At 34.8% G+C, this 21,846-nt stretch overlaps 2 protein-coding genes across 5 annotated transcripts in view; one reads left to right on the top strand and one right to left on the bottom strand.

The window, feature by feature from the left end:
* The window catches only part of LOC143250477 (cyclin-Q-like), a 59,385-nt gene extending 41,219 nt beyond the window's left edge, over positions 1-18,166 (top strand). For 2 of the 3 annotated variants that reach the window (XM_076501067.1, XM_076501066.1), the window contains 3 exons: positions 16,660-16,887; positions 17,939-18,032; positions 18,066-18,166. In XM_076501067.1, the coding sequence (XP_076357182.1) occupies positions 16,660-16,887; positions 17,939-18,028 (318 nt within the window). In that variant the 3' untranslated portion in view covers positions 18,029-18,032; positions 18,066-18,166. The remainder of the gene's footprint in view (positions 1-16,659; positions 16,888-17,938; positions 18,033-18,065) is intronic. The other variant, XM_076501068.1, reaches the window with a different exon arrangement.
* Positions 1-21,846, bottom strand: part of LOC143250479 (cyclin-Q-like) — a 477,792-nt gene that overhangs the window by 136,139 nt on the left and 319,807 nt on the right. The gene's annotated exons all lie outside the window — the stretch shown is intronic.

The raw sequence follows: 21,846 nt of genomic DNA, 5'->3' as shown, positions 1-21,846 counted from the left end.
TTGTGTCATAAAAATATTGGCTAGAACTGGTGATACTGGGTTGCCCATGCTTAGGCCATTTGTTTGTATATAGTTTTGGTTGTTGAACATGAAGTTTGTCTTTATCGTGGTGAATTCTATGAGGGTTGCTAACTGGTTACTGGGAATTTCTATAGTTGGGTTAGGGTCTCGGATATAGAGTTCTAAGGCTATCTTGCAGGCTTCAGTGGTTGGAACTTCTGTAAAGAGGGATATAACATCAAAACTGGCCATTAAGGCTTTATGATTAAGTTGATTTAGATTAGACTTGAAATTAAAAGTCTTTGATGAATGAGCTGGCTGATGTTACATATTTGGATAATGCCCATGCTATGTATTTACCAAGATTGTAATTAAACGATTCATATGTGGACATTATTGGTCGTAATGGACAATCTGGTTTATGAGCTTTGGGGATGCATTATATTTCTGTGTGTGTGAGTCGGTTTTAATGTAGGTAGGAATAAAGTGTTTGTGTAATTGTGTTGGCTTTTTTCATTTGTAGTAGTAATTTGTTCAGTTGTGTCTCGTGTGTCTTTGTTGGATTTGTGTTTATTTGTTTAAATTTGTTCGTCCTTCAGTTTCAAATACAGGCATTTCTTCTGATACATCTTTTTCTCCCACCACAAGAGACAAAACAATTATTCGTTCGCGTCCTTAGTCACTGGATTCCATAACAAAACCTGCCCACCCGACCCAGAGCAGGATCCATGGAGGTTGATATACCTCCTCCGACTAAAGACAGTAAAGAAACAAGACGTGGTCGTAAACCGAAGGGTTCTCCAGCCACTATATCCTACCGGTTCTTAAAAATGGCCACCTTGATACAATGGAACTGTCGAGGTTTACGTTCTAATCTGGATGATATCAAAACGCTGATTGCTTCCTACCATCCTGTTTGTCTTTCTTTACAAGAAACATTTCTCAAAACTGCTGATACTGTCTCCATTCGGCAGTTTTCTCTGTACAGAAATGACAGGTTGTGTGATGGTCGAGTACATGGAGGGTGGCACTGTTGGTTGATCAGCATGTGCCCACCCTGTCTTTGTCACTCAACACACCCTTGGAGGCTGTAGCCATCCGTGTTTCCTTGGGTCATACCATCACTGTTTGTTCTCTGTACCTGTTCCCTGGAGAGACATATGATCAATCAGACCTTGATGCTCTCCTGGGGGATTTTAATGGACATCATCCCCTCTGGGGAAGTGCTGTTATTGATGGGAGGGGTCGATCTGTAGAGCGGATGCTCTCTGATCACAATCTTTCTCTTTTCAATACTGGTTCTTCCACTTACTTTCATGCACCTAGTCAGTCCTTTACCGCTGTTGATCTCTCAGTTTGCTCCCCTTCATTATTCTCCCATTTTACATGGAGGGTTGACAGTAATCCACTAGGCAGTGATCATTTTCTGATCCTTTTGAGAGACTCGTGATCGATGCCACCCTACCTGCGTGCCCGGTGGAAGCTAAATCAGCAGACTGGTCCACTTTCACTGCTCTTGCAGAACTTGGTCCTGCCATCGTAAATCAGCCATCAATAGACGACTGTGTAGCAGCGGTAACTGACTGTATTATACAAGCAGCTGCTCAGTGTATTCCTAAAACCTCGACACGTTTTCCACGATATCCTCGTCCGTGGTGGAATCCTGCTTTCCACTTAGCGTGGAAGGCTCAAAAACAGGCCTGGGATACTTTTCGTAGATATCCCACACTTTCAAACCGTGTTGCTTTCCAACAGGCCCGTGCACATGCTAGGTGGGTAAGACTTCAAAGCCAGAAGGAATCTTGGATTAAGTTCAGAACTAGCATATCTTCTACCACCAGTTCCAGAATCATATGGGACAGGATTCAAAAGGTTAATGGGCTCTACAATTCTGTCCCCCTCTTGATCTTACTCTCTGATGGTCAGGAGGTGACTGATGTTCGGAACATCGCTAACACTCTAGGTGAAAGCTTTTGCCGGGTATCTAGCACTTCTGCTTGTTCCTCCACCTTCCTGGCCATCAAGACTCGGGCAGAGCGATCACCTCTTTCCTTTCGAACTGACTGTTTCTTTGACTATAATTGTCCCTTTACCCTGGTGTAACTGAAAATGGCCCTTCATCGGTCTGCCAGTACGTCTGTTGGACCTGATGATATTCATTATGACATGCTGCACCATCTATCTCCTGCTTCTCTTGATGTCCTTCTGATTGTCTTCAACCGGATCTGGCAGGAGAATGTTTTTCCTGATGCCTGGTGCCAGGCTATTATTTTACCTTTCTCTAAGCCAGGGAAAGATCCCAAGATTCCTTCAAACTACCGTCCAATTGCTTTGACGAGCTGTCTCCATAAGACCTTAGAAAGGATGGTTAATGCTCGTCTTGTTTGGTTCCTTGAATCAAACAACCTCCTCTCGCCCACCCAGTGTGGGTTCCGTTGACAGCACTCCACCACAGACCACCTAATTCGTTTTGAAACATCTATCAGAGAAGCCTTTCTCAACCACCAACATCTTGTATCAATATTCTTTGACATAGAGAAGGCTTATGACACAACATGGAGGTATGGTGTTTTGCGAGACCTCCATACATATGGGTTACGTGGCCATCTACCCACGTTTATTAAAAATTTTTTATTGGAGAGGAGATTCCAAGTTCGTGTGGGTTTGACACTTTCCCGTACTTTTGTACAGGAACTTGGAGTCCCTCAAGGCTGTGTTTTGAGTGTCACACTTTTCAGTATAAAGATAAATGCCATCACTGAACAACTCCCTCTCACTGTTGCAAATGGGCTGTATGTCAACGACTTTCACATCTCATGTCAGTCGTCAAACATGAGATATATTGAGCGGCAACTACAAACTGCCCTCAATCTTGTACGGAAGTGGACTCTGGCGAACGGCTTTAATTTCTCTCTCTCTCTAAAACCGTATGCATGCACTTTTGCCGTCGTCTGGGTATTCACCCTGATCCTGAACTTCATATCGATGAAGTTTTGCTGCCAGTGGTCTCGGAAACCAAGTTCTTGGGACTTATCTTTGATCGTAAACTGACCTTTATACCACACTTAAAGCAGCTTCGGATCAAATGCACAAGAGCATTCCGTGTTCTCTCTTCTTCCAGTTGGGGGGCAGATTGCTGTTCAATGTTAAAGGAATATCGTGCTCTTATTCGATCGAAACTCGACTATGGATCAATGGTCTATGGCTCTGCCAGACCCTCGGCCTTAAGGATGCTGGACCCCATTCATCACCAAGGACTTAGACTCTGCACTAGGGCTTTCCTTACCTCTCCAGTTCAAAGTATATACATTGAATCTCATGAACCTTGTCTACACCTTCGCCGTTTGCAACTATCTTTACAATATACTTCGAAACTTCATTCGTTACCAAAACATCCCACCTGGGAATGTGTTTTCCTTCCTCGGTGGGCAGTACTTTTTCAGAACAGAAAATCTGTCATTGCTCCGTTTGGCCTTCGCATCCAGGCGCAATTGGATGAATTGGGTCTGTCCTTGGATAACATTGCAGATTCCACAGGTCAGCCCATCCCACCATGGCTTATTACAGCCCCCAAATGTGACTTTTCTTTCAGTCACCTAAAAAAGGCAGATACTCCAGATTGGAAGTACCGTCTTTTATTCAATGAGTATCTTTCAAACACTCATTCAGTTCCCATTTATACAGATGGTTCCAAATCAGGTAATTCAGTGGGCTCTGCTATGGTTTGCTGTGGTTCAGTAGTTGCGTGCAGAATCACCTCTACAGCTTCTGTATTCACTGCTGAACTGTATGCCATATCTCTTGCCCTGGATCATATTGCAGCTGAGCAGTACTCCAACTGCACTATTTATACTGATTCGCTTAGTTCTATACTTGCCTTGGAATCGCTACACGTTGGCTCACATCCTGTTCTCACTGATATTCAAAACCGACTGGCCCATTTCTCATTAACAGCTACTTCAATCCAGTTTTTCTGGATACCAGGCCATGTTGGTATTTGCAGGAATGAGCTTGCAGACATGGCAGCTAAATCTGTCTGCTCTAGCACCATCACCCCTTTGCCTATTCCGTACATGGACTATGGTCTTGTCTTCAAGGCTCGGCTCCGTGCCAGCTGGCAGTCCACTTGGAGTGAGCAACGCGACAACAAACTTTTTCAAATCAAACCCTATATTGGACTTTGGCCATCTAGCTTCCGTAAAGTTCGGAAGGAGGAAGTTGTTCTCACTAGGCTACGTATTGGTCACAGTTTTTTAACTCATCATTTTGTTTTATCTGGAACTGATGCACCAATGTGTAGTTTGTGTAACACTCAAATCACTATCAGCCATGTTTTACTTTCTTGCCATCGATACAATTCTCAACGACGGCAATATTTTAAACATATTTTTTCCCAGGGTCAATCTGTAACATTGGACAGTGTTATTGGTGATGGTGACTCTGTCCACCTTGATAACGTTTTTAATTTTTTAATGGCCATTAATCTTTTAATCTCATTTAAGTGTTGCATATTTATTCATTACACCTTTTAATTGTGGTTCCTTTTTACAGTTTTAATCTCTCTCATTCAATTTGGCATTGGACAATGGCCCGAACATTAAATAACTCGACACCAGGACTGGAAAGGCCAACTTCAGGTGACTAACGCTAATGTTTGAACTACTCGTTAGTCGTCCTGGTGAGTTGTTATTGTACTTTTGCTGCATATCATTTCACACTTTTACTACTTTACCTTTTAGTACTGGCCATATTGACTCATAACCCGGAACCAGGACTGTAAAGACCAACTTCAGGTGGTTGACGGTGGTTTTATACTTACCTGTTAGTCTTCCTGGCGGGTTATGATCATTACCATTTTGCTAGAGTAAATACTTTACAACTTTGTAGACTGGATGTCGCAATTGGTTTTTACGCCATTTTCTGTTTTAATTGCTGTTTTGTTTTTACCTTTGTTTACTTTTACAAATTTTACTCCATTTACTTGACTTTTATCTTTTTTCTGGACATTTGGCAACTCATTATTACGATTTTGCTCTGTGTCTTTTAAAACTTCTATTATTTTACATTTTGATACTGGCTGCTATGACACACAACCTGGAACCAGGACTGGAAAGGCCAACTTTAGGTGACTGACGATGGTTCCTTAAACTTATCTGTTAGTCTTCCTGGTGGGTTATGATCATTACCATTTTGCTGGAGTAAATACCTTACAACTTCTTATACTGTGCTTTCTCTCTTAACATTGTAGACTAGGTGTCAACATTGGTTTTATACGTTTTCGTTTCACCTTCATTTCCTTTTATGTCTTTTACTACTTTACTTTATTTTTACATTTTACCGGATGTTTGGCAGATAGCCTCGCTGCTTTGTGCCATAAAACACTAAATCAATCAATCAAAACTTACTAATTTTATTGTGATTGAATTAGAATTAAAATGATAAACTGTATTTAAATGAAAGAATAATTAAAAGAAAACTTTATTTCAAGAGACAGGAATTAAAATAAGCTGTATTTGTAATTGAACTTTACAGTTCATACTCAATTACTTGAAGAAAGATGAATTCGTGATCAGTAGAAGCAATTGCTTAGAAGGGCTAAAAACATTTATTTCACCTGATTCAATAACAGGAATAAATCTGTTAAAAAAACATTATTTCCACAACTCAATTTTCCATAATTACCATAAAACAAGGTGATTAGTGACACTTGATGACTCAATTCTCAAACTTTTTGGCTTGAAAACAAATAAAATTGGTGAATAGGTAGCTTGATTGTAGATGAATATTATAATCAAACTGGATCTTGTGGCTAGACCATTGTACTTAGGAATTTTTTAAAATTTATAATATTTTGATCTATAATCACCCCATTACAGTGGATATGAATGAACAATAAGAATTAACTACAGTCCTTTGTTTTTCTAACACTGGGAATCAAAGGATATTTAAAATATGCAAAATTTACAAAGAGAGTGTACTTTATGTAATGGATTCACTAATGTTTATTTTAATACTGCTGTATCTTTTGGTAATACATATCTAGAAATCTGTGTATCTTGCACTGTTAAATGGCTTCTGTGAAATTCCCACCTGTTCCCTAAATCTGTAGAAGAGTCTCGAGTAGTAGGGATCAACAATGTACCATGTCTGTATGTAAAATGCCACTTATTGCCATTAGTGTGGCTAAGTGAACTTCAGTAAACTTTACCTAAAATTTATAAATCAGCTACAGTTAATATACAATAAACCTCATAAAGATGTAACTGTGATAATTGCTTATCAATTGGGAAATTACACATATTTGACTAGGAACACTTATAGATTATGAACATTTAACTTCAGATGTTAGAATTTCTATAAGGACATTATATATCTTTTTCAGTAAAAAATCTGCTTGTAAATGCAGGGTGTTTGGAAAGTCACTGTGCACTTATATATTTATTAACAGACATGTTTCAATATAGAATACAGGAGGTAAATATGAATGACAATTATAAAGAATGTTGAAAGTGACTCCTGTTGGCATCAATACAGGCCTGGATCCTTCTTATTTTGTTTCTAAACACCACTATCAGTTGCTAGCTTGAAATAGACTGAATAAAATATGATTACAAAACTGCACAGTGACTTTCCAAACACCCTGTAGTATAAGGCAAGCCACAAATAGAGAGCTAACTTAACTAACTACCTGTTAAGTGAACTGCACTGATATCTACTCAAAACTAACTCACTTGTAGTGAACTATCGACAAAATATTCAGTTTTAGACCAGATAGAAGACTCAGTATTGTTTTTAACTTTGTAAATTTTTGATACATATTGATATACATTTAACTTCTAAATTAAAATTTAATTTGGTGTCAGGCTGTTTCAAGTTGTAATTTGTAACCTAATAAATTTGAAGCTCGACCAAGGTAAATCATAATTTGCACCATAATAAATTGGAGGCTCATCCGAGATAAATTATAATATATAACACTTAATATGTACTTAAAAATGATGAATAGGAAACATCTACCCTTTTCCAAAAGTTGTGAAAAGAAGATAAACAGATGTAAACTTAAAATGTAGGTATAATAAAAGTGAAAAATTATCTATTAAAAAAAAAAAAAAAAAGACACACAAGTAATAAACACTCTTACTCAAAATGATGTAGAAAAAAACCTAAGAGTAATTTATGTTTTTATTCTTATAAGTTATACTTTATTAATATCTCGTACCTGACACACAGAAGCTAAGTGCTTGATGAACTTTATTAAGTGGTGTTTTTATTTACTTTTATTTATAGTGAAATAGGAAAGCTATGAACAATATAGAACAATAATATTACCACGTATACAAGGTATAACTAGTCAGGTTGCCAGTGTATTTAAAAAAACGTTTATATATATGTATATACAATCAAATTAAGTGTGAATACAACAAAATATATTTGTCAAACTAAATATACAGTACTATGCAAAAGTGTTAGCACAAAAGAATGTTTTGTCATTTTTTTTCCATTTTATGAGGCTAATTCTTCTATGCTATAGAATGTAAATTTCAACACTATGGTAATGTTTCTCCGATCTCTTTTGACAATTGAATAAGCCAGGGTAAGAATTCCCATATACTTGTACCAAGGTCATGTTGTAAGGGTTCTGCTTTAATGAGCACATTGATCAAATTTAGGGACTGAAATAACTGTCTTAATTCTATAGAAAGAAGTGAGCATATGGTACTGGTATATGCTAGAACAAATCAATTTAACAGAACTCCACAAATAAATTTTGATAAAAACAGTGTTTAACACTACACATTGTTTTGTTATCATGCCATGGTTAAAAAAACATAGAAAACCTTTACTTCAATCTTCAAATATTGTAAAGAGATTGAAATTTGCTAAAGGTGTAAAAACAGGACTGTTTATTATTAGAAAAGGTTGTTGGGGGGGGGGATGAATTCAAGTTTGAAATATTAACTCGGTGTGTAGCACCTATGATGAAAGATGGGAAAGCCAGTGTGATGGTTTGTGGGTATTTTTCTGTTGAGGTGACAGGAGAGATTTGTAAAATAGATGGAATAATAGATGAACACGTGATCAATCGGACACTAAACCATCGTGATATACCCAGTGGTTTGCATATTATTGGTAAAGTATTCTACTACAAAGAAGACAACAACCTCAAACACTCATCCAACTTGTGTAGAAATTATTTAGCTAAGAATGAAACTGCTGGATTCATTTAAATGATGCAATGACCCACACAAACACCCAATCTCAACCCAGTTGAGCAAATCTGGGATTTGATATATCAAAAACTTGGCAAATCAAAAGTTACTTCCAAAGAAAATTTCAGGCAGTGTTGCAACATATTTAATTAAAGACTGTCTGTAGTTATTAAAGCAAAAGACACACAAAAAATATTAACTTACTACTGAACTCAAACATTTCTGAAGTTTGAAATGCACTGAATAGAAAATCTAGTGGTAATTTCTTATCACAAGTATACTTATAATAATTTTTCATGTGTTTGTAACAGTTGTTTACTTACCATAACAGTTGTCAGTGTACCAAAAAGCTTATATAAATGCTGTTCTGAAACATACAAAAAGATAGAGAAAACATGTAAAATAACTGGATATAAACTAATAGTCTGCTTTACAAACCACAGAAATCCATGCGTAGACAGAGAAAATAAGCTTGCAAAAAAGTTAGCTCTCATAAAAATGAATAATGACATTTGGAGAGAACTTTAAATGATGCAAGAAATGCTAAAACAATAAGTAGAAAGAACACATAAAATGTTAGATGGTTAGGGAAATGTAAGAAGATATATAAAAGCAATAAGGACTAACTGATTTAGAGAGAATATTCAAAGTGATGTAGAAAAAACTTTCTTTGGGAGTGTTATAATATTTCTGTGTATTTAATAAACCAAATTATTTTCATTTACATTTTACTAAATAACTTCTACCTGATACCCAAAAGCTAAGTACTTGGGACGTGTCTTGGCAATTGACGTTTCTAATTAGTTTTATTCTAACTGCAATAGGATTGTTTAGTGATATAGTACAGTAATATTACCACATATATGAGGTATAACTAGCCAAATCACCAATGTATTTATAAAAAAAATAATAAAAAAAATATTCCTATTTTCAAACCATTTAACAAAATATAATCAGTACCTCTAAGCACTAAAGATAATAAAATATATTGTACAGGAAAACGAGAATATTCATCCGGAATGGTATATTTGGTTGTATAGGAGTTTTAAAAAACCCTTGCTTTGATCTTTAAGTATCATAAAGAGATTGAAGTTGACTAAAAAAGTACAAAACTGGTCTGTTGATGATTGGAAAAGGGTGTTATGGACAGATGAGTTAAAGTTTGAAATATTTGGTTCAAATCATTGGTTGTATGTCCAGTGTAAAAGGTGGAAGATACTTAACTCAATGTATAGCATCTACAGTGAAGCATGGGGAAGGCAGTGTAATGGTTTGGAGGTGTTTTTCTGCTGAGACAACAGAAAATATTTGTAAAATAGATTGAATAATGGACCAGCACATGAACTGCCAGATACTTATCCATCATGGTACACCCCGTGGTTTGTATATTATTGTTAAAGGATTCTACTACCAAACACCCATCCAAACTATGCAGAAATTATTTAGCTAAGAAAAAGTTGCTGGAACCATTCAAATGATCCAGTAGCCCCTACAGAACCCCAGTATTACCTCAGATCTGGGATTTAATATATCAAAACTTAGCAAATCAAAAGTTACTTCTGAAGAAACTTTATGGGAGTGTATTAGAGACATTGGAGTAAAATCCTGAAGACACTTTGATTAAGTGCATTGAACAATACCTGAAAGACTGTTTGCCGTTATTTAAAGCAAAAGGGGACACAAAAATATTGTTTGCTGAACTGAAGCACTTCCACTGAGTTTCTGTTGTATTAAATATGAAGATTAATAGTTTTGATGTTTCACCTGCAGTTTACCTTCCATTGTTATTATGAGTGGCTTGAAATCTAATTTTTGACTTTGTCCTAAAACTTTTGTATGGTACGATATGCACTATGGTATTCAGGTAAACTGATATTCAGTAGGTAGATGAAAATTTCTGTGATACAGCATGTTCAGGAAAAAAATGTGTATTTGGAAGAGAAATGATAAAGTCATATCAACTTTGAAAAGTGTCTCTGTCACTCCTTGAGATGAGTTTGCCCTGCTTCATGTAATGGACATAGACAAACTGGTGCAAGTTACCATGAGACAGCTATTGCAGTGTTCAAGTTTTACCTAAGGAGAAGGATTAGTACATGTTTATGATATTTTAATATGTGAAAATTAATATACTTCATATATATGTTCTTCTATATAGTTATTATTAAAGGGTAAATAACAACTCTTGCACTTGATATTTAAGTGAAGATTCTGTTAGTTGGAAATTAATTTAATAATTAGTTTCATCTTTTGCAATATTAATGTGTTTGTATTTGTTTCTCTAAGTTCAAACAATTTTTTGAACAGTTGACTTAGAGCAAAATGAAGATACGGAATTAAAGTTAATGCAAGGGTAATGAAAATGGTTTCATACAATGTGAAAAAGCAGATACATTACCTTAAGACTTTCAAAAAAAGTTTGTGTGTGTGTAAATATATCTTAGATTTTACAAAAGTAGGAATATTAGAGATGTTTAAAAATATTAAAGCATTCATACTGGAGCTCTGTTTGAGCTGTTTCACCATTGTTGATTAAGATTTTATAAATAAACTATATAATTGTCTTTGGTAGGTGTGAGGACTTAAAATCAGCTAAGGGTCTCCTAAACTTTAGTTCTGGAAGTATTAGACAATCCGTGAGTTCTGAGTCAGTAATAAGTTTAGTAATTTTAAAATAAATTAATTGCATAAAATTTCTCAAACAACTTTACACTTTCTGTAGGAGAGATATGTAGCAAAATGATTACCACTTTTTGATCTTAATGTGATCTCTAAAAATATTCAGGTTTTAAGGATACATACTTTTAATTGTGGAATGGTATCATTATGACAAGTACATCACTGGCTTTACAAAAAAAGTGGTGTGTATTAACATTATTCTTTAGTATGTTCCTATAACTCTTTCATTTCTTGAATACAATACTAGCAATTGGCCAATTGCAAATATTTCTTAGAATCATTGTTGGATTATTTATGAGTTTATCTACAAATTTAGCCAATGATTAAGCTTATGATAACTTTTAAGCATTTTATGATTGATGTAATCTATTGTCAAAAGTTAGTTTTATCCTGTATGAATGTTTAAAGTTCTACATTTATAGCAATACATTTGAATTTTGTGACATTTTCATTTTACTTACCAGCATTAATCAGTATTTCATGTTTCTAAAGTCTAAAACTGAGATGTGTAAATTTCTTTCAGACACATTCCTGTAATACGTTTTTATTTTTTTAATTTAAAGGTTTCATTTTGGATCTTAGTATTTTCTTGAACAATTTAAAAGCACACTGAGAGCAAAAAGTTTTTTTGAACATATTTTGAATCTGAGAAAACCACCAGGTTTCATTTTAGAGCACCTCCAGGTTTTAAATATTCTTGATATCTTTGTTTATTTTACCCCATTATTGGTGCAACATATTTTCTGATTCACTCATCTCATGCTTCTGTTATTATTCCATTAAGAAGTGATCAATAAAGAAATGTATCTTAGCACTCTCATATATAAAATATGTGTGGTAAATTATCTCTCACACATATTATACTATGACAGAAATTGTATTTTCTTTCTATGCTACATTAACAATACATGTTAATATCTTGTTTGGCTGATGCTTTAGAATGTAAATTCTAAATGTTTTACATACACACATTCTAGCACTTAGCTGCAATAAAATATATTACATTGATAATATTCTTAAAAAAAAACAACTACTGAGTAGATGAAGGTATACTTCAGTTTTTAATTATTGATAAAGTGTATTAATTATGGACCTGAAATAAAATGTAGTTTAAAATTCTAAATTCATAAATATATTGTCATATGTATTATAAACTGTCTTATCCAAGAGTATAGTGCTACCATACCTATAACTAAAGCAGCAACTATTATAATTAATAATGTAAAGTATCAAAATAAATGTGTTAACAAATATCAATCTACTTGAAACTAATTGAGTATATAAATTGAAACTTTCTTGTCAATGATAAAAACTTTTCAGGATGAAAAGAAGTATTTTAATGTTTTTAAAACTGTTTCACATCAAAATTTTGATTATATGAATTTAATTAAGCTGAAAGTGAATAATGTTTAGTAAGTTGTCCAAAATTTCATTCAGAAATAAAGAGATATTAGTGACACCTCTTCTGATTGAGAGAAAATTAAAATTATTATTCAAAGTTGTTTTGGAAGTGAAGCAAAATGTCAATTTTACACCAAAGTTACTGTTTAATTTAATTGTGTTTGGAATACTATTTGGTAACTCCATTCTCCATTCCCTGACAATATTAGCTTTTATAGAATGCATGTTGTCTCTTGTTCATGCCCTTAGTCTTCCTGAATTTTTCAAACCTTTTACAGGCATATGCAGTCTAATTTTGATCACCTCCTCCAGAATTTGCCATGCCTTTCAACACCTTCCCAAGGATTCTGTTCAGCCTTTGTTTTTTGGAGCTTCTCAGGTGTGTGTTTTATCTCTTGATGCTGTTGTTTTCCATTCACTTTTGTTCAGGTTTACACTATGCTTTTTCTATCCTGTTTGGTGATGACATTCATATGCCTGTCTCTTGTGGGCTTTGAATTTGTCCACTCTTTCAATTTTCAGGCAGGGTTCCATATTCTGGACCATCAGTTGTGGGTTCAGTTTACCTATTTATGGGGATGGGCTCCAAAATATCCTGTTCATCCTACTTTTTCTGTTTTCCAGCATTGGCTTTCCTGTTTCTATTTGCGGGTTTTGCAGGAACCCTACGTGGTTGCTGGAGATAAATCCCCCTGCTCTTCCACTTTTGGTTGCATGTTGTCTTAGCTATGGCTCTACACACATATCTCATTTCTCTTTTAGAACTTTTATGGGCCACAATGCTATATTCTTGTGAACCCGACACCAACTTCCATACATACTAGTATTTTTATGGTCCTGTTTTTTGACATTTCCAGTTTGACATGATTATTGTAACCTTGGTGGGTGGCTTCTATCAATCTACATTTTCATACAAGAGATCCAATGTTCTCAAGGTTTGACTCTGAACCCTTTTTCCTGACCTCACCCTTTCCACCCCTGTCTCTAATAGATTGCTATGGTACCACTGTTTGCCATTTTTCCCAACAATAAGTGACTTTTTTTTTCTTCTTCCTTGGAATCTCTGGTTTGTCAGTGTGTTTGAGGCAGTTCTTGTCTTCCTACCCTAACAGGTGTCATTCCTACTCCATGCAGGTTTTACTGCTGCCAAATTGTCCATTGATCTTGCTTCCATGCCATCTGTTTTGCCAAGTATTTGCACAATTGCTTAGCATATTCATATCCTGGGGACTGCACTTCCATTTTTACATAAACATCTGGCTTCTTCCTATTTCCAAATGAGAGTCAGTCAGTCCTACTCTTCAACTCCTCCTCAAAGGTGTGGTTGATCATTTTGGAAGAGGTCTTTCTTTCATCCTCTTCAATACTTTGTACATCTGGGTATTTTCTTCAACACCAGTCTCAATTGAAGTCTACTTTTCTACAGAGCTGGCCATTCTGATTGCACTGTTTACTCCTATACTTTATACTAGTAAGGTTCAATAGCTTTTTGGATGATGGTCACCTCTAACATATCATTTAGCAGGGTGTATATGCATTTGTTTCAGTAGGCCTTTCATGAGCAGTGGACCCTTGGATGCTTCTGTTTATCTTCTTTTCCCTTTGACCTCCAATGGCACGGCAGAATGTCTGCACACTTATACTGCTAGAAACTGGGTGTCAATACCTGTAGTGGGCAGAGCACAGATAACCCTTTGTGTAGCTTTACGCAAACAAACAAATGCCCTTTCTTGTTGATTTTTGTTGGTGTTGGACAAAGCCCATATGCTGGCAGCAACTTCACTTCTCTTTCATGTTCCGAGTTACAGATGTTTCCTTTCAGAGCTGGGGTGCACAAGCAATTGCCAAGGGTTTTCAGTACATTGGTCTGTGGAAATTTCACATCAATTTTCTTAAACTCTTGTCTGCTCATTGAGTTTGGATCATTTTTCTTTTACCAGTTGCCAGCAGTTTATGATCCATTCTAACATTTCTACAGGATGAGTTATACTGTTTTCTTTTGCACTATGAATCTTCTTTCTTGGATTCACACACATCAAATTATTTTGATGTCATGTCATGGGTGCTTGTTCTCCTCTCTTTGTTGAACATCTTTCCTGTCTGGATTTCTTATCACAGGTGTGGTCCCCACATCCTGCTATTTTCATATGCCCTTTATTGATGCCTTTACCACTACCCTCAATCCCAGTTATTTTCATTTTCATCCATGGTTCCCTTTCCTACAGCCTTTGCTGATGATACCTTCAGCTGTGATTGGTTTCATCTGTTCCTTTATTTACCTTTTCATCCATTTACTTTCTGTCATCTCCTTCATCCATTCATGATCATTCTGGTTGCTCCTACCTGACCTATGGAACCTTGGTTCTCTCAGTTTCTGCAACTGTAGGTGGTACCTCTCCTTACTTTTCCCTTCCATCGCAACCTGTTTCATCAATCTAATCATCAGCACTCCTCTAAATTTTCCAGTTTCTCTTGCAAAGTAGTTCACATTTAGCCTGTTTCATTTGCTCTTCTTTGGCCATTTATCTATCCAAGTGGGGCATTGATTTAGGGTTTCCAGGCTTCTCTATGTTTAACACATGGTTATTTGAGGAGGATTCTTCAGTCTTCTGAATTTCAGGTGTTGGGTGGCATAACACCCCACTCTTTCTGTTCTTTCCATTTCCACATGGTCCTTTTCATATTGATCCATTCCTTCGTCCACTGAGGCATCTGTCACTCCCAGTCTAGGACATTATTGTGGTCCTTCCTGCTCTCACCTTACCTCTGTTTGCACTTCTGTCTCTGTGTTTCCCTGGTTCACTTCCTTTTGGTATATTTCTTCCTCCTTTTGACCTGCAGTTTTCATAGGTTGGATTATTTTGCCTTAACATTACCAGATTCTAGTATCACTCCTTCTCCCTTATTTTTTATTCATGTCATGCTTTCCCTCCTACAGCCTATGTGAGTCTTGATGTTGAAGTCTCCTTTCTCGAATCTGCCTGTCCTACATTTCTAATTTTTCCCTTCCCATTGTTATATTGCTCACCTGTTTCTTCCTTTGCAACTTACCTTTTCCTGTAATCTTTCCCTGGTTAGTCCTACCTTCTTGTATTTCATGTTTGATTCAGGTATTTTATACCTCCTTGTCTCCTTCCTGACATGATCTCTTTCATGTTTCCTCACATCAACTACATCAACTTCCCTTCTACCTTGCCTCTCATTTTGTCAGCCATTGGAGGAGATTCTATTATAGGAAATGTGGAGAACTTCACACAAGTTCATTTCTACTACCTACACCACATTGGTTTTTGCTTCCTGTGGGTCTTTTCCTGACTTCAATGCAGATGTGACAAGTAAGTCTTTATTAATGCTTTCTTTTCTTTCAAAGGCCCTTGCTTCAGTTTCACTTTGGATCCCACTGTCTGACAAGTGGTACCTGACCAAATGTTCTGTTTGTACTCAGATGGGGTCAACTTAAATGGCTAAAACCATTCACAGATATCCTTCCATGAGATCTTCACTAGGCTTTGTTAATTTCTGTATTTTCATGGTTGTGTATGCTAACCCTTAAAAATTGGGTGTTTCATAAGATCACTTGTATGCAAGTTCCTCAAGATACTTGTATCATAACACATCTTTCCCAGACTGCACTACCCATGGACAGCATGGATAAAGCAGAAGGGATGCTGCCCATCCCTTCCATTGCCTCAGTTGACTAAATCATTGTGGTATGCTTTTAAAAATACTGTTTCATGATCACCTATTGGGTGTTGCAGTCCATCCACACTCCCTAATGCACTTTTACTCCCTTTCTTCTAATGGAGTGCAGGAGTTCTTGCCACTTACCAGTACCAAGCAAGTTTGGAGAAGCAAAATAATGAATTAACTGTGGCTGTTTCTTAGAAGTTTTGCATGTTGGAAAATTTATCATGGAGCTCAGTTTTGTGTAAGTAGTATGAGTAGTTATCTTGCAAGCTAGAATTACACGAGGAACAAGAAGCCTATTTTTTTGCATTAGTATTTTGTATTGAAACATTTTTCACATTTTTTAAAATTGGAAATTCTGTTTACAGTCAGTTACAGTAAAATATTCAAAAATATAAGCTAGTTGGTTATGATAAGTGATACTTTTCTTTATTTAAATGTGAATAATATCTCCAAATGACTATTTTCAGGCATATGTTTAGACCATCTACACACTGTTTCGATTGATCATTATTTTTATATTTTTACAAGTTATTTCTTCTTTGAAAATAATTACAGACAACTTTATTGCATTAATGTATATATTGTATATCCCATTTATAACACTATCTTTTGTTCCTTTTGAGCCTCAATTTTAAGATGGAAGGAAGAAATTAAGTGTATTAACTTTTTGTTTATCTAGTACCTACTTCACTATCTAAAGTCTGTTCAAGACTGGATAGCACCTGATATTCTTGCCAAACTACCCTTATTCAGGACATGTTGGTCTCTCCTGTGCGACTTCTATCACTTACCCTCCTGTCTTCGCTATAAACCACAGCATGTTGCTGTAGCTATCATTTACTTAGCATTAGAGTGTTATGGTGTCACTGTTTTGTACAACAACGATGCTGTACTGAGATGGCATGATGTAAATATGTTTGTTTTTTTTTACCACAGTGTAACATTCTATGCATAAAAACTGCATTAATGGGGTATGTGTTCATGTCTACAGACAGAGGCATACCACCAAACTACTGTAAAATATAATTTGAACCCAATATGATGTTCTTCACAAATAAAATCAGTGCAGACAAGAATGTAACTCACTTTGATTTCTTCTTTTTTTTTTTAATTAGAAGCAGTGTAGGTAGGTGAGTAAAGTCTTAGTTATTGCTTAAAAACATTTAATGGGGATCCTAAGATCCTTCATATGTGTCAGTGGTACAAAATAAATATCAGTGTCAAAGGAAAAGAAAATATTAGTTCTGATATATTTTAATTAAAACACCTTTTAAATTAATGTTTTAATATATTAACACTGTGGGTAGAATGACTGAAAAGGGAGACATGATGTGAATTTGGACCTATTTTCATGTTAGTCAATACACTTGCAGGTAACAATGTTGTGCATGGGTGCATAATTTTCCATAAAAGCAGGAACAACAACAGAAAACAGTGTATCTCAAGGTTTTATCATGTAAAATAAACATACTTGAATATTTGGGAATAGGACCAAAATTTCAGTTTTTCAGCAATTCAAAGGTTTGGTTGTTTGAGCTTGGACAGATATAAAGACACTTAAAATGATTTCAGACAATTATATTACATTAATATATATATATATTGTATACCCCATTTATATGTATTTTGTTGCTCTACCATACAGCAACAACAGCGTGAAAGTAAAAATAAATTATTAAATTATTATAAAATATTTGGGAATTAAAGTAAGAAACTGCTAAAAAATAATTACCAAAAACATTTGAATGTGTATTAAGAAAATTTTATTGGTAGTATTTTGTTAGCAAGTAATTAAGATTAAATCATTGCTTTGGTTGTAAATGTTTAACGAAATACATAAGCAATTTGGTTCTATATCCTAAACATCTCCATACAAATGAAAAAAAAAAATGTTTTGGTTTATAAAATGTATAAATTCATTATTTAGACTTAAGATAGTTTGGAAATTTTTGTTTTAGACATTCTGTGAAGATCTTGGCAAGGACCAGTTGTGGAAAATAATGGAAGACATCTTGTCTGTGTATGATGCAGAATTATTAGAGAATTAGAGATCAAAACATTTTATATATATATATATATATTAATGAAGGTTGTTGTACTGCTTTAGTTCAAAAATCTGTATTTGATTTACAAGATTAAATAAAACCTTAATTATTTATTTACCAAGTACACAAATTTCAAGAAAGAAGTCTGTATGTATTAACATCATTCCAATTCTGTGGGGTTTGTTGTATACTTATGCCTCTAAAGCTTTTGCTCATTACTAAACTCATCCAACAAACTGTGACACACCATACAAAATACTGATATAAATGTTACATCAATTTTTTTAGATGTCTTAGTTGTAAAATAACTGATGTGGTAGAAAAGGTATTAACCAAATCTACATCATTTTATAAATTATTTCTTCACTTCAATTTTTAAAATATAATCATCTCGAGCTCATGAAATAGTGTTGTACATGGATTTAAACTAGGTCCAAATGGCTCATTCCCTAGGGAATTGTTTCTGTTGGCCTTATTGTTATGGGATTGAACCTATTTAGAGAATGATACACAATACAACAATACTTACTCTGAGCTTTCTTAAAATATCTTCAAAACAATTAAGATTTTATTAAAAATTATAAATATTTCATTAAACAATAAAAATTATTTTAATTTATTTATTTTTTGTACTGTAGCTAATTATTTCCACTCACTGAATATTTGGAGTATCATAATCAAAGTACTGTGCAATAAAATGTTTAAAATTAAAAATAGAAAAAAAATGTTCATACCTCTAAAGTTTTCATCAGATAATCTTGGTCTTCTTCCAGTAATATTCTTAATTGTAAATTTTTACTTTCCTCTCCTGTCCTTTAGCCTTTGTCAGAATGTTGGGTCTTTCACCTACCTAAGCCTGATTAACTGAGGCAGTTTGACTTTATAAAATTAACCTATCTAAAATGCATTTGAAAACAAATAATGTATCATTAACTAAAGTATAAAAGTTAAATACAGCTTAACTGTCTGTTTAACATTTATAAGTGAGAAAATGCTGAAGTCCTAATGAGGACAGAAGCAGCAACAATGCTAATAGTGGTTTGACAAAATTTGTATGAAATTCTTTGCACCAATTTCAAAATAACTATTGAGAGATAGTATCTTAAAATGTCTTTCTATTAGTTATTAACATCTAACTATAATTGGCTGAGAAATCACAAACATGTAGAAAATGTGCATGGCATCTGTCAAGAGTTCCAAGAAACTTTTCTTTTCTCAAAATATGCCTTAAAGATCTTGAAACCTGGTTTCTAGCATTGTTAGTCCACAGACACACTGTTGTACCATGAGGAGCTTCTGGTTAGTATTTGTTTGTGCATGGTGGTGCTGTAGCTAACAGAATGGGTATGGGTCAATAATTGACTAAAGTAGTAGTCTTTTCTGACATTTTATGTGTGTTATATACAAAGTTGCATCTACTATAGAGATATATTATACAGGTAGTTTCACCCATCTATCTCCATTGATTTAGAGTTCTGCAATTACAACCAAACAACTCGAAATATGTTGTAATTGTAGAACTCTGAATCAATGGAGATAGATGGGTGAAACTACCTGTATTATGTATCTCCATAGTAGATGCACCTTTGTATATATCACACATAAAAATGCAAAAATATTAATCTTAATCCATAATAGTCATTATTCTGACAAACTGTGGATCCACAGGTCCATAGTTTGATCTCATTACAATAACAGAATCATCCATTATACTTTTGGGCTATAAGTTCATTATAAGAGTGATAGCCCAATAGTATTATTTAATTAAAGTAGCCAAAGAATAGGTGGTGGATGCTTTTTATGAACTGCCTTTACCAATTCAAAATTAAGAATGGCTAACATGGATAATCCTAGTTTAGCTTTGCAAGAATACTCAAAACAAGCAATGGTGTGAGAAGAATGGGGGGAGTGTTGTCTCTCTCTTTGGAAGCCCAAGTTGAGTTCCAGGTAAAATATCTGGAAACCTCAAGATATGGCATATACTTTTATTGTTTTACATCTTATATAATTTTTCTAATGACACATTTGTCATCACTTAAATTATGACATTTGCCAACTGAACTGCTGGCTTATCAGAAGCATTTTCTATACAGATTTTTGTAATGTGTGCCCAAATCCTTAAATAGCCTTGTCATTCCAATTGTAGCTTGAATTGGTCACTGATTTTGAAATTCCATCAAGAAACTGCTTTTTTTTTTTTTTAAATTGAGAAGTTTACAGCAGTAATCACTGGTGTATTGGTCAATGTAAGAAAGGCATCTTTTGAGGTTAACTTCAGAAATAGAACATCAACTAAGTGGGAAATAATGACGATCAATTTGAAATGTACAAATATTGAGGCAAGCGCATTATTATCACTATGAAAATAACTAAAATTAAATTATTCATCAATTCAGACACAAAGAGGGTCCAAGCTGCCCTGTAGTGCAGTGTTACGTTGGAATTATACAGATAGCTATTGATGCTCATTATGTTTTTTCATCAGATTTTCACATTTTAAGATTTAGTGACAATGCACTCATCTTCCAGTTAAGAGATGATTTTTTTAGGTTAATAGTTAGAGATCCTACCATTCTAAGGTGGAATTCCTAGGAATGGAGAATGATACAGAAGAAACTTTAGGTAGGCACAACATTAACATTAGTTGAGACAGGGTTCGATAATACAACTGTGTGTTGTAGGTTTTAAAGTTAGTGTTCTTTATCTGACAGCAGAACCTTCTAATGGTTTAAAATGTAAATCTGGTTAAACATCAGGTGTATGAACTCATACACCACTAATGAGATATTCAATGTAGGTTGTTTGTCTTTAATGTTCCAAACATGATTATAATCAATTTTTTTCATGAAAGCACAGGAAAGTGTTAAAATAGTCAGGATTAAGACTTGGCACAAGTTTAAAGCAAAAAGTATACCTTACCAGCTTACTGGATAATTAATTCAGAGTGTTTCAAAGCATTTTCTTGGTGGCATTTTGCAGAATCTTGGTGATGTTTAGATTATAAAATAGTTAGAGACAAAGTTAGTTCTCTTCTAGAAATTAATGTTTATTTACCAGGCATCATAAGAGACTGTTCAAACAGTACCTTGTTTTCCTCTTGTACAGTAATTATATCACAAAATAATCAATCTAGGCTGAAAATAAAGGGTGTTTGTATTTATTGCCACAGGTGTACTTTTACAAGTCATAGTTGTCTCTTAAAAAAATGGAGAGGTTTCTCTTTCCCAGAAAACTATTTGTGTCCAATTCTCATGACATCCCACAATCTGCATTCAAGTTTCAGGGAACACCCATTTTATAGTCTTAATAACTTGCCTTAATATCAGTCATTTTTACATGTATTAAAAAAAGAATTACAAAACTACATTTCCAATACTTTACTTCAATAAATACTTAGTTGTTTAAGTATATTCCCAATAAAAGGTTTTCAGTACCAGATAGTCTATTTAGTTCTATTTTTTTTAGATTTTATTCCCAATAAAAGGTTTTCAGTACCAGATAGTCTATTTAGTTCTATTTTTTTTAGATTTCTGATGGTTTGTTTTGTTTTTTGAATTTCGCACAAAGCTACTTGAGGGCCATCTGTGCTAGCCGCCCCTAATTTAGCAGTGTAAGACTAGAGGGAAGGCAGTTAGTCATCACCACCCACCGCCAACTCTTGGGCTACTCTTTTACCAACGAAAAGTGGGATTGACCGTCACATTATAACGCCCCCACGGCTGGGAGGGCGAGCATGTTTGGCGCGACTCGGGCGCGAACGCGCGACCCTCAGATTACGAAGCGCACGCCTTAACGCGCTAGGCCATGCCAGGCTCTCAGAC

This window comes from Tachypleus tridentatus, chromosome 5 (assembly GCF_004210375.1).
Source record: "Tachypleus tridentatus isolate NWPU-2018 chromosome 5, ASM421037v1, whole genome shotgun sequence".
Taxonomy (NCBI): Eukaryota; Metazoa; Arthropoda; class Merostomata; order Xiphosura; family Limulidae; genus Tachypleus; species Tachypleus tridentatus.
The sequence above is the reverse complement of the archived record's forward strand: the minus strand, read 5'-3'. Positions and strand labels throughout refer to the sequence as shown.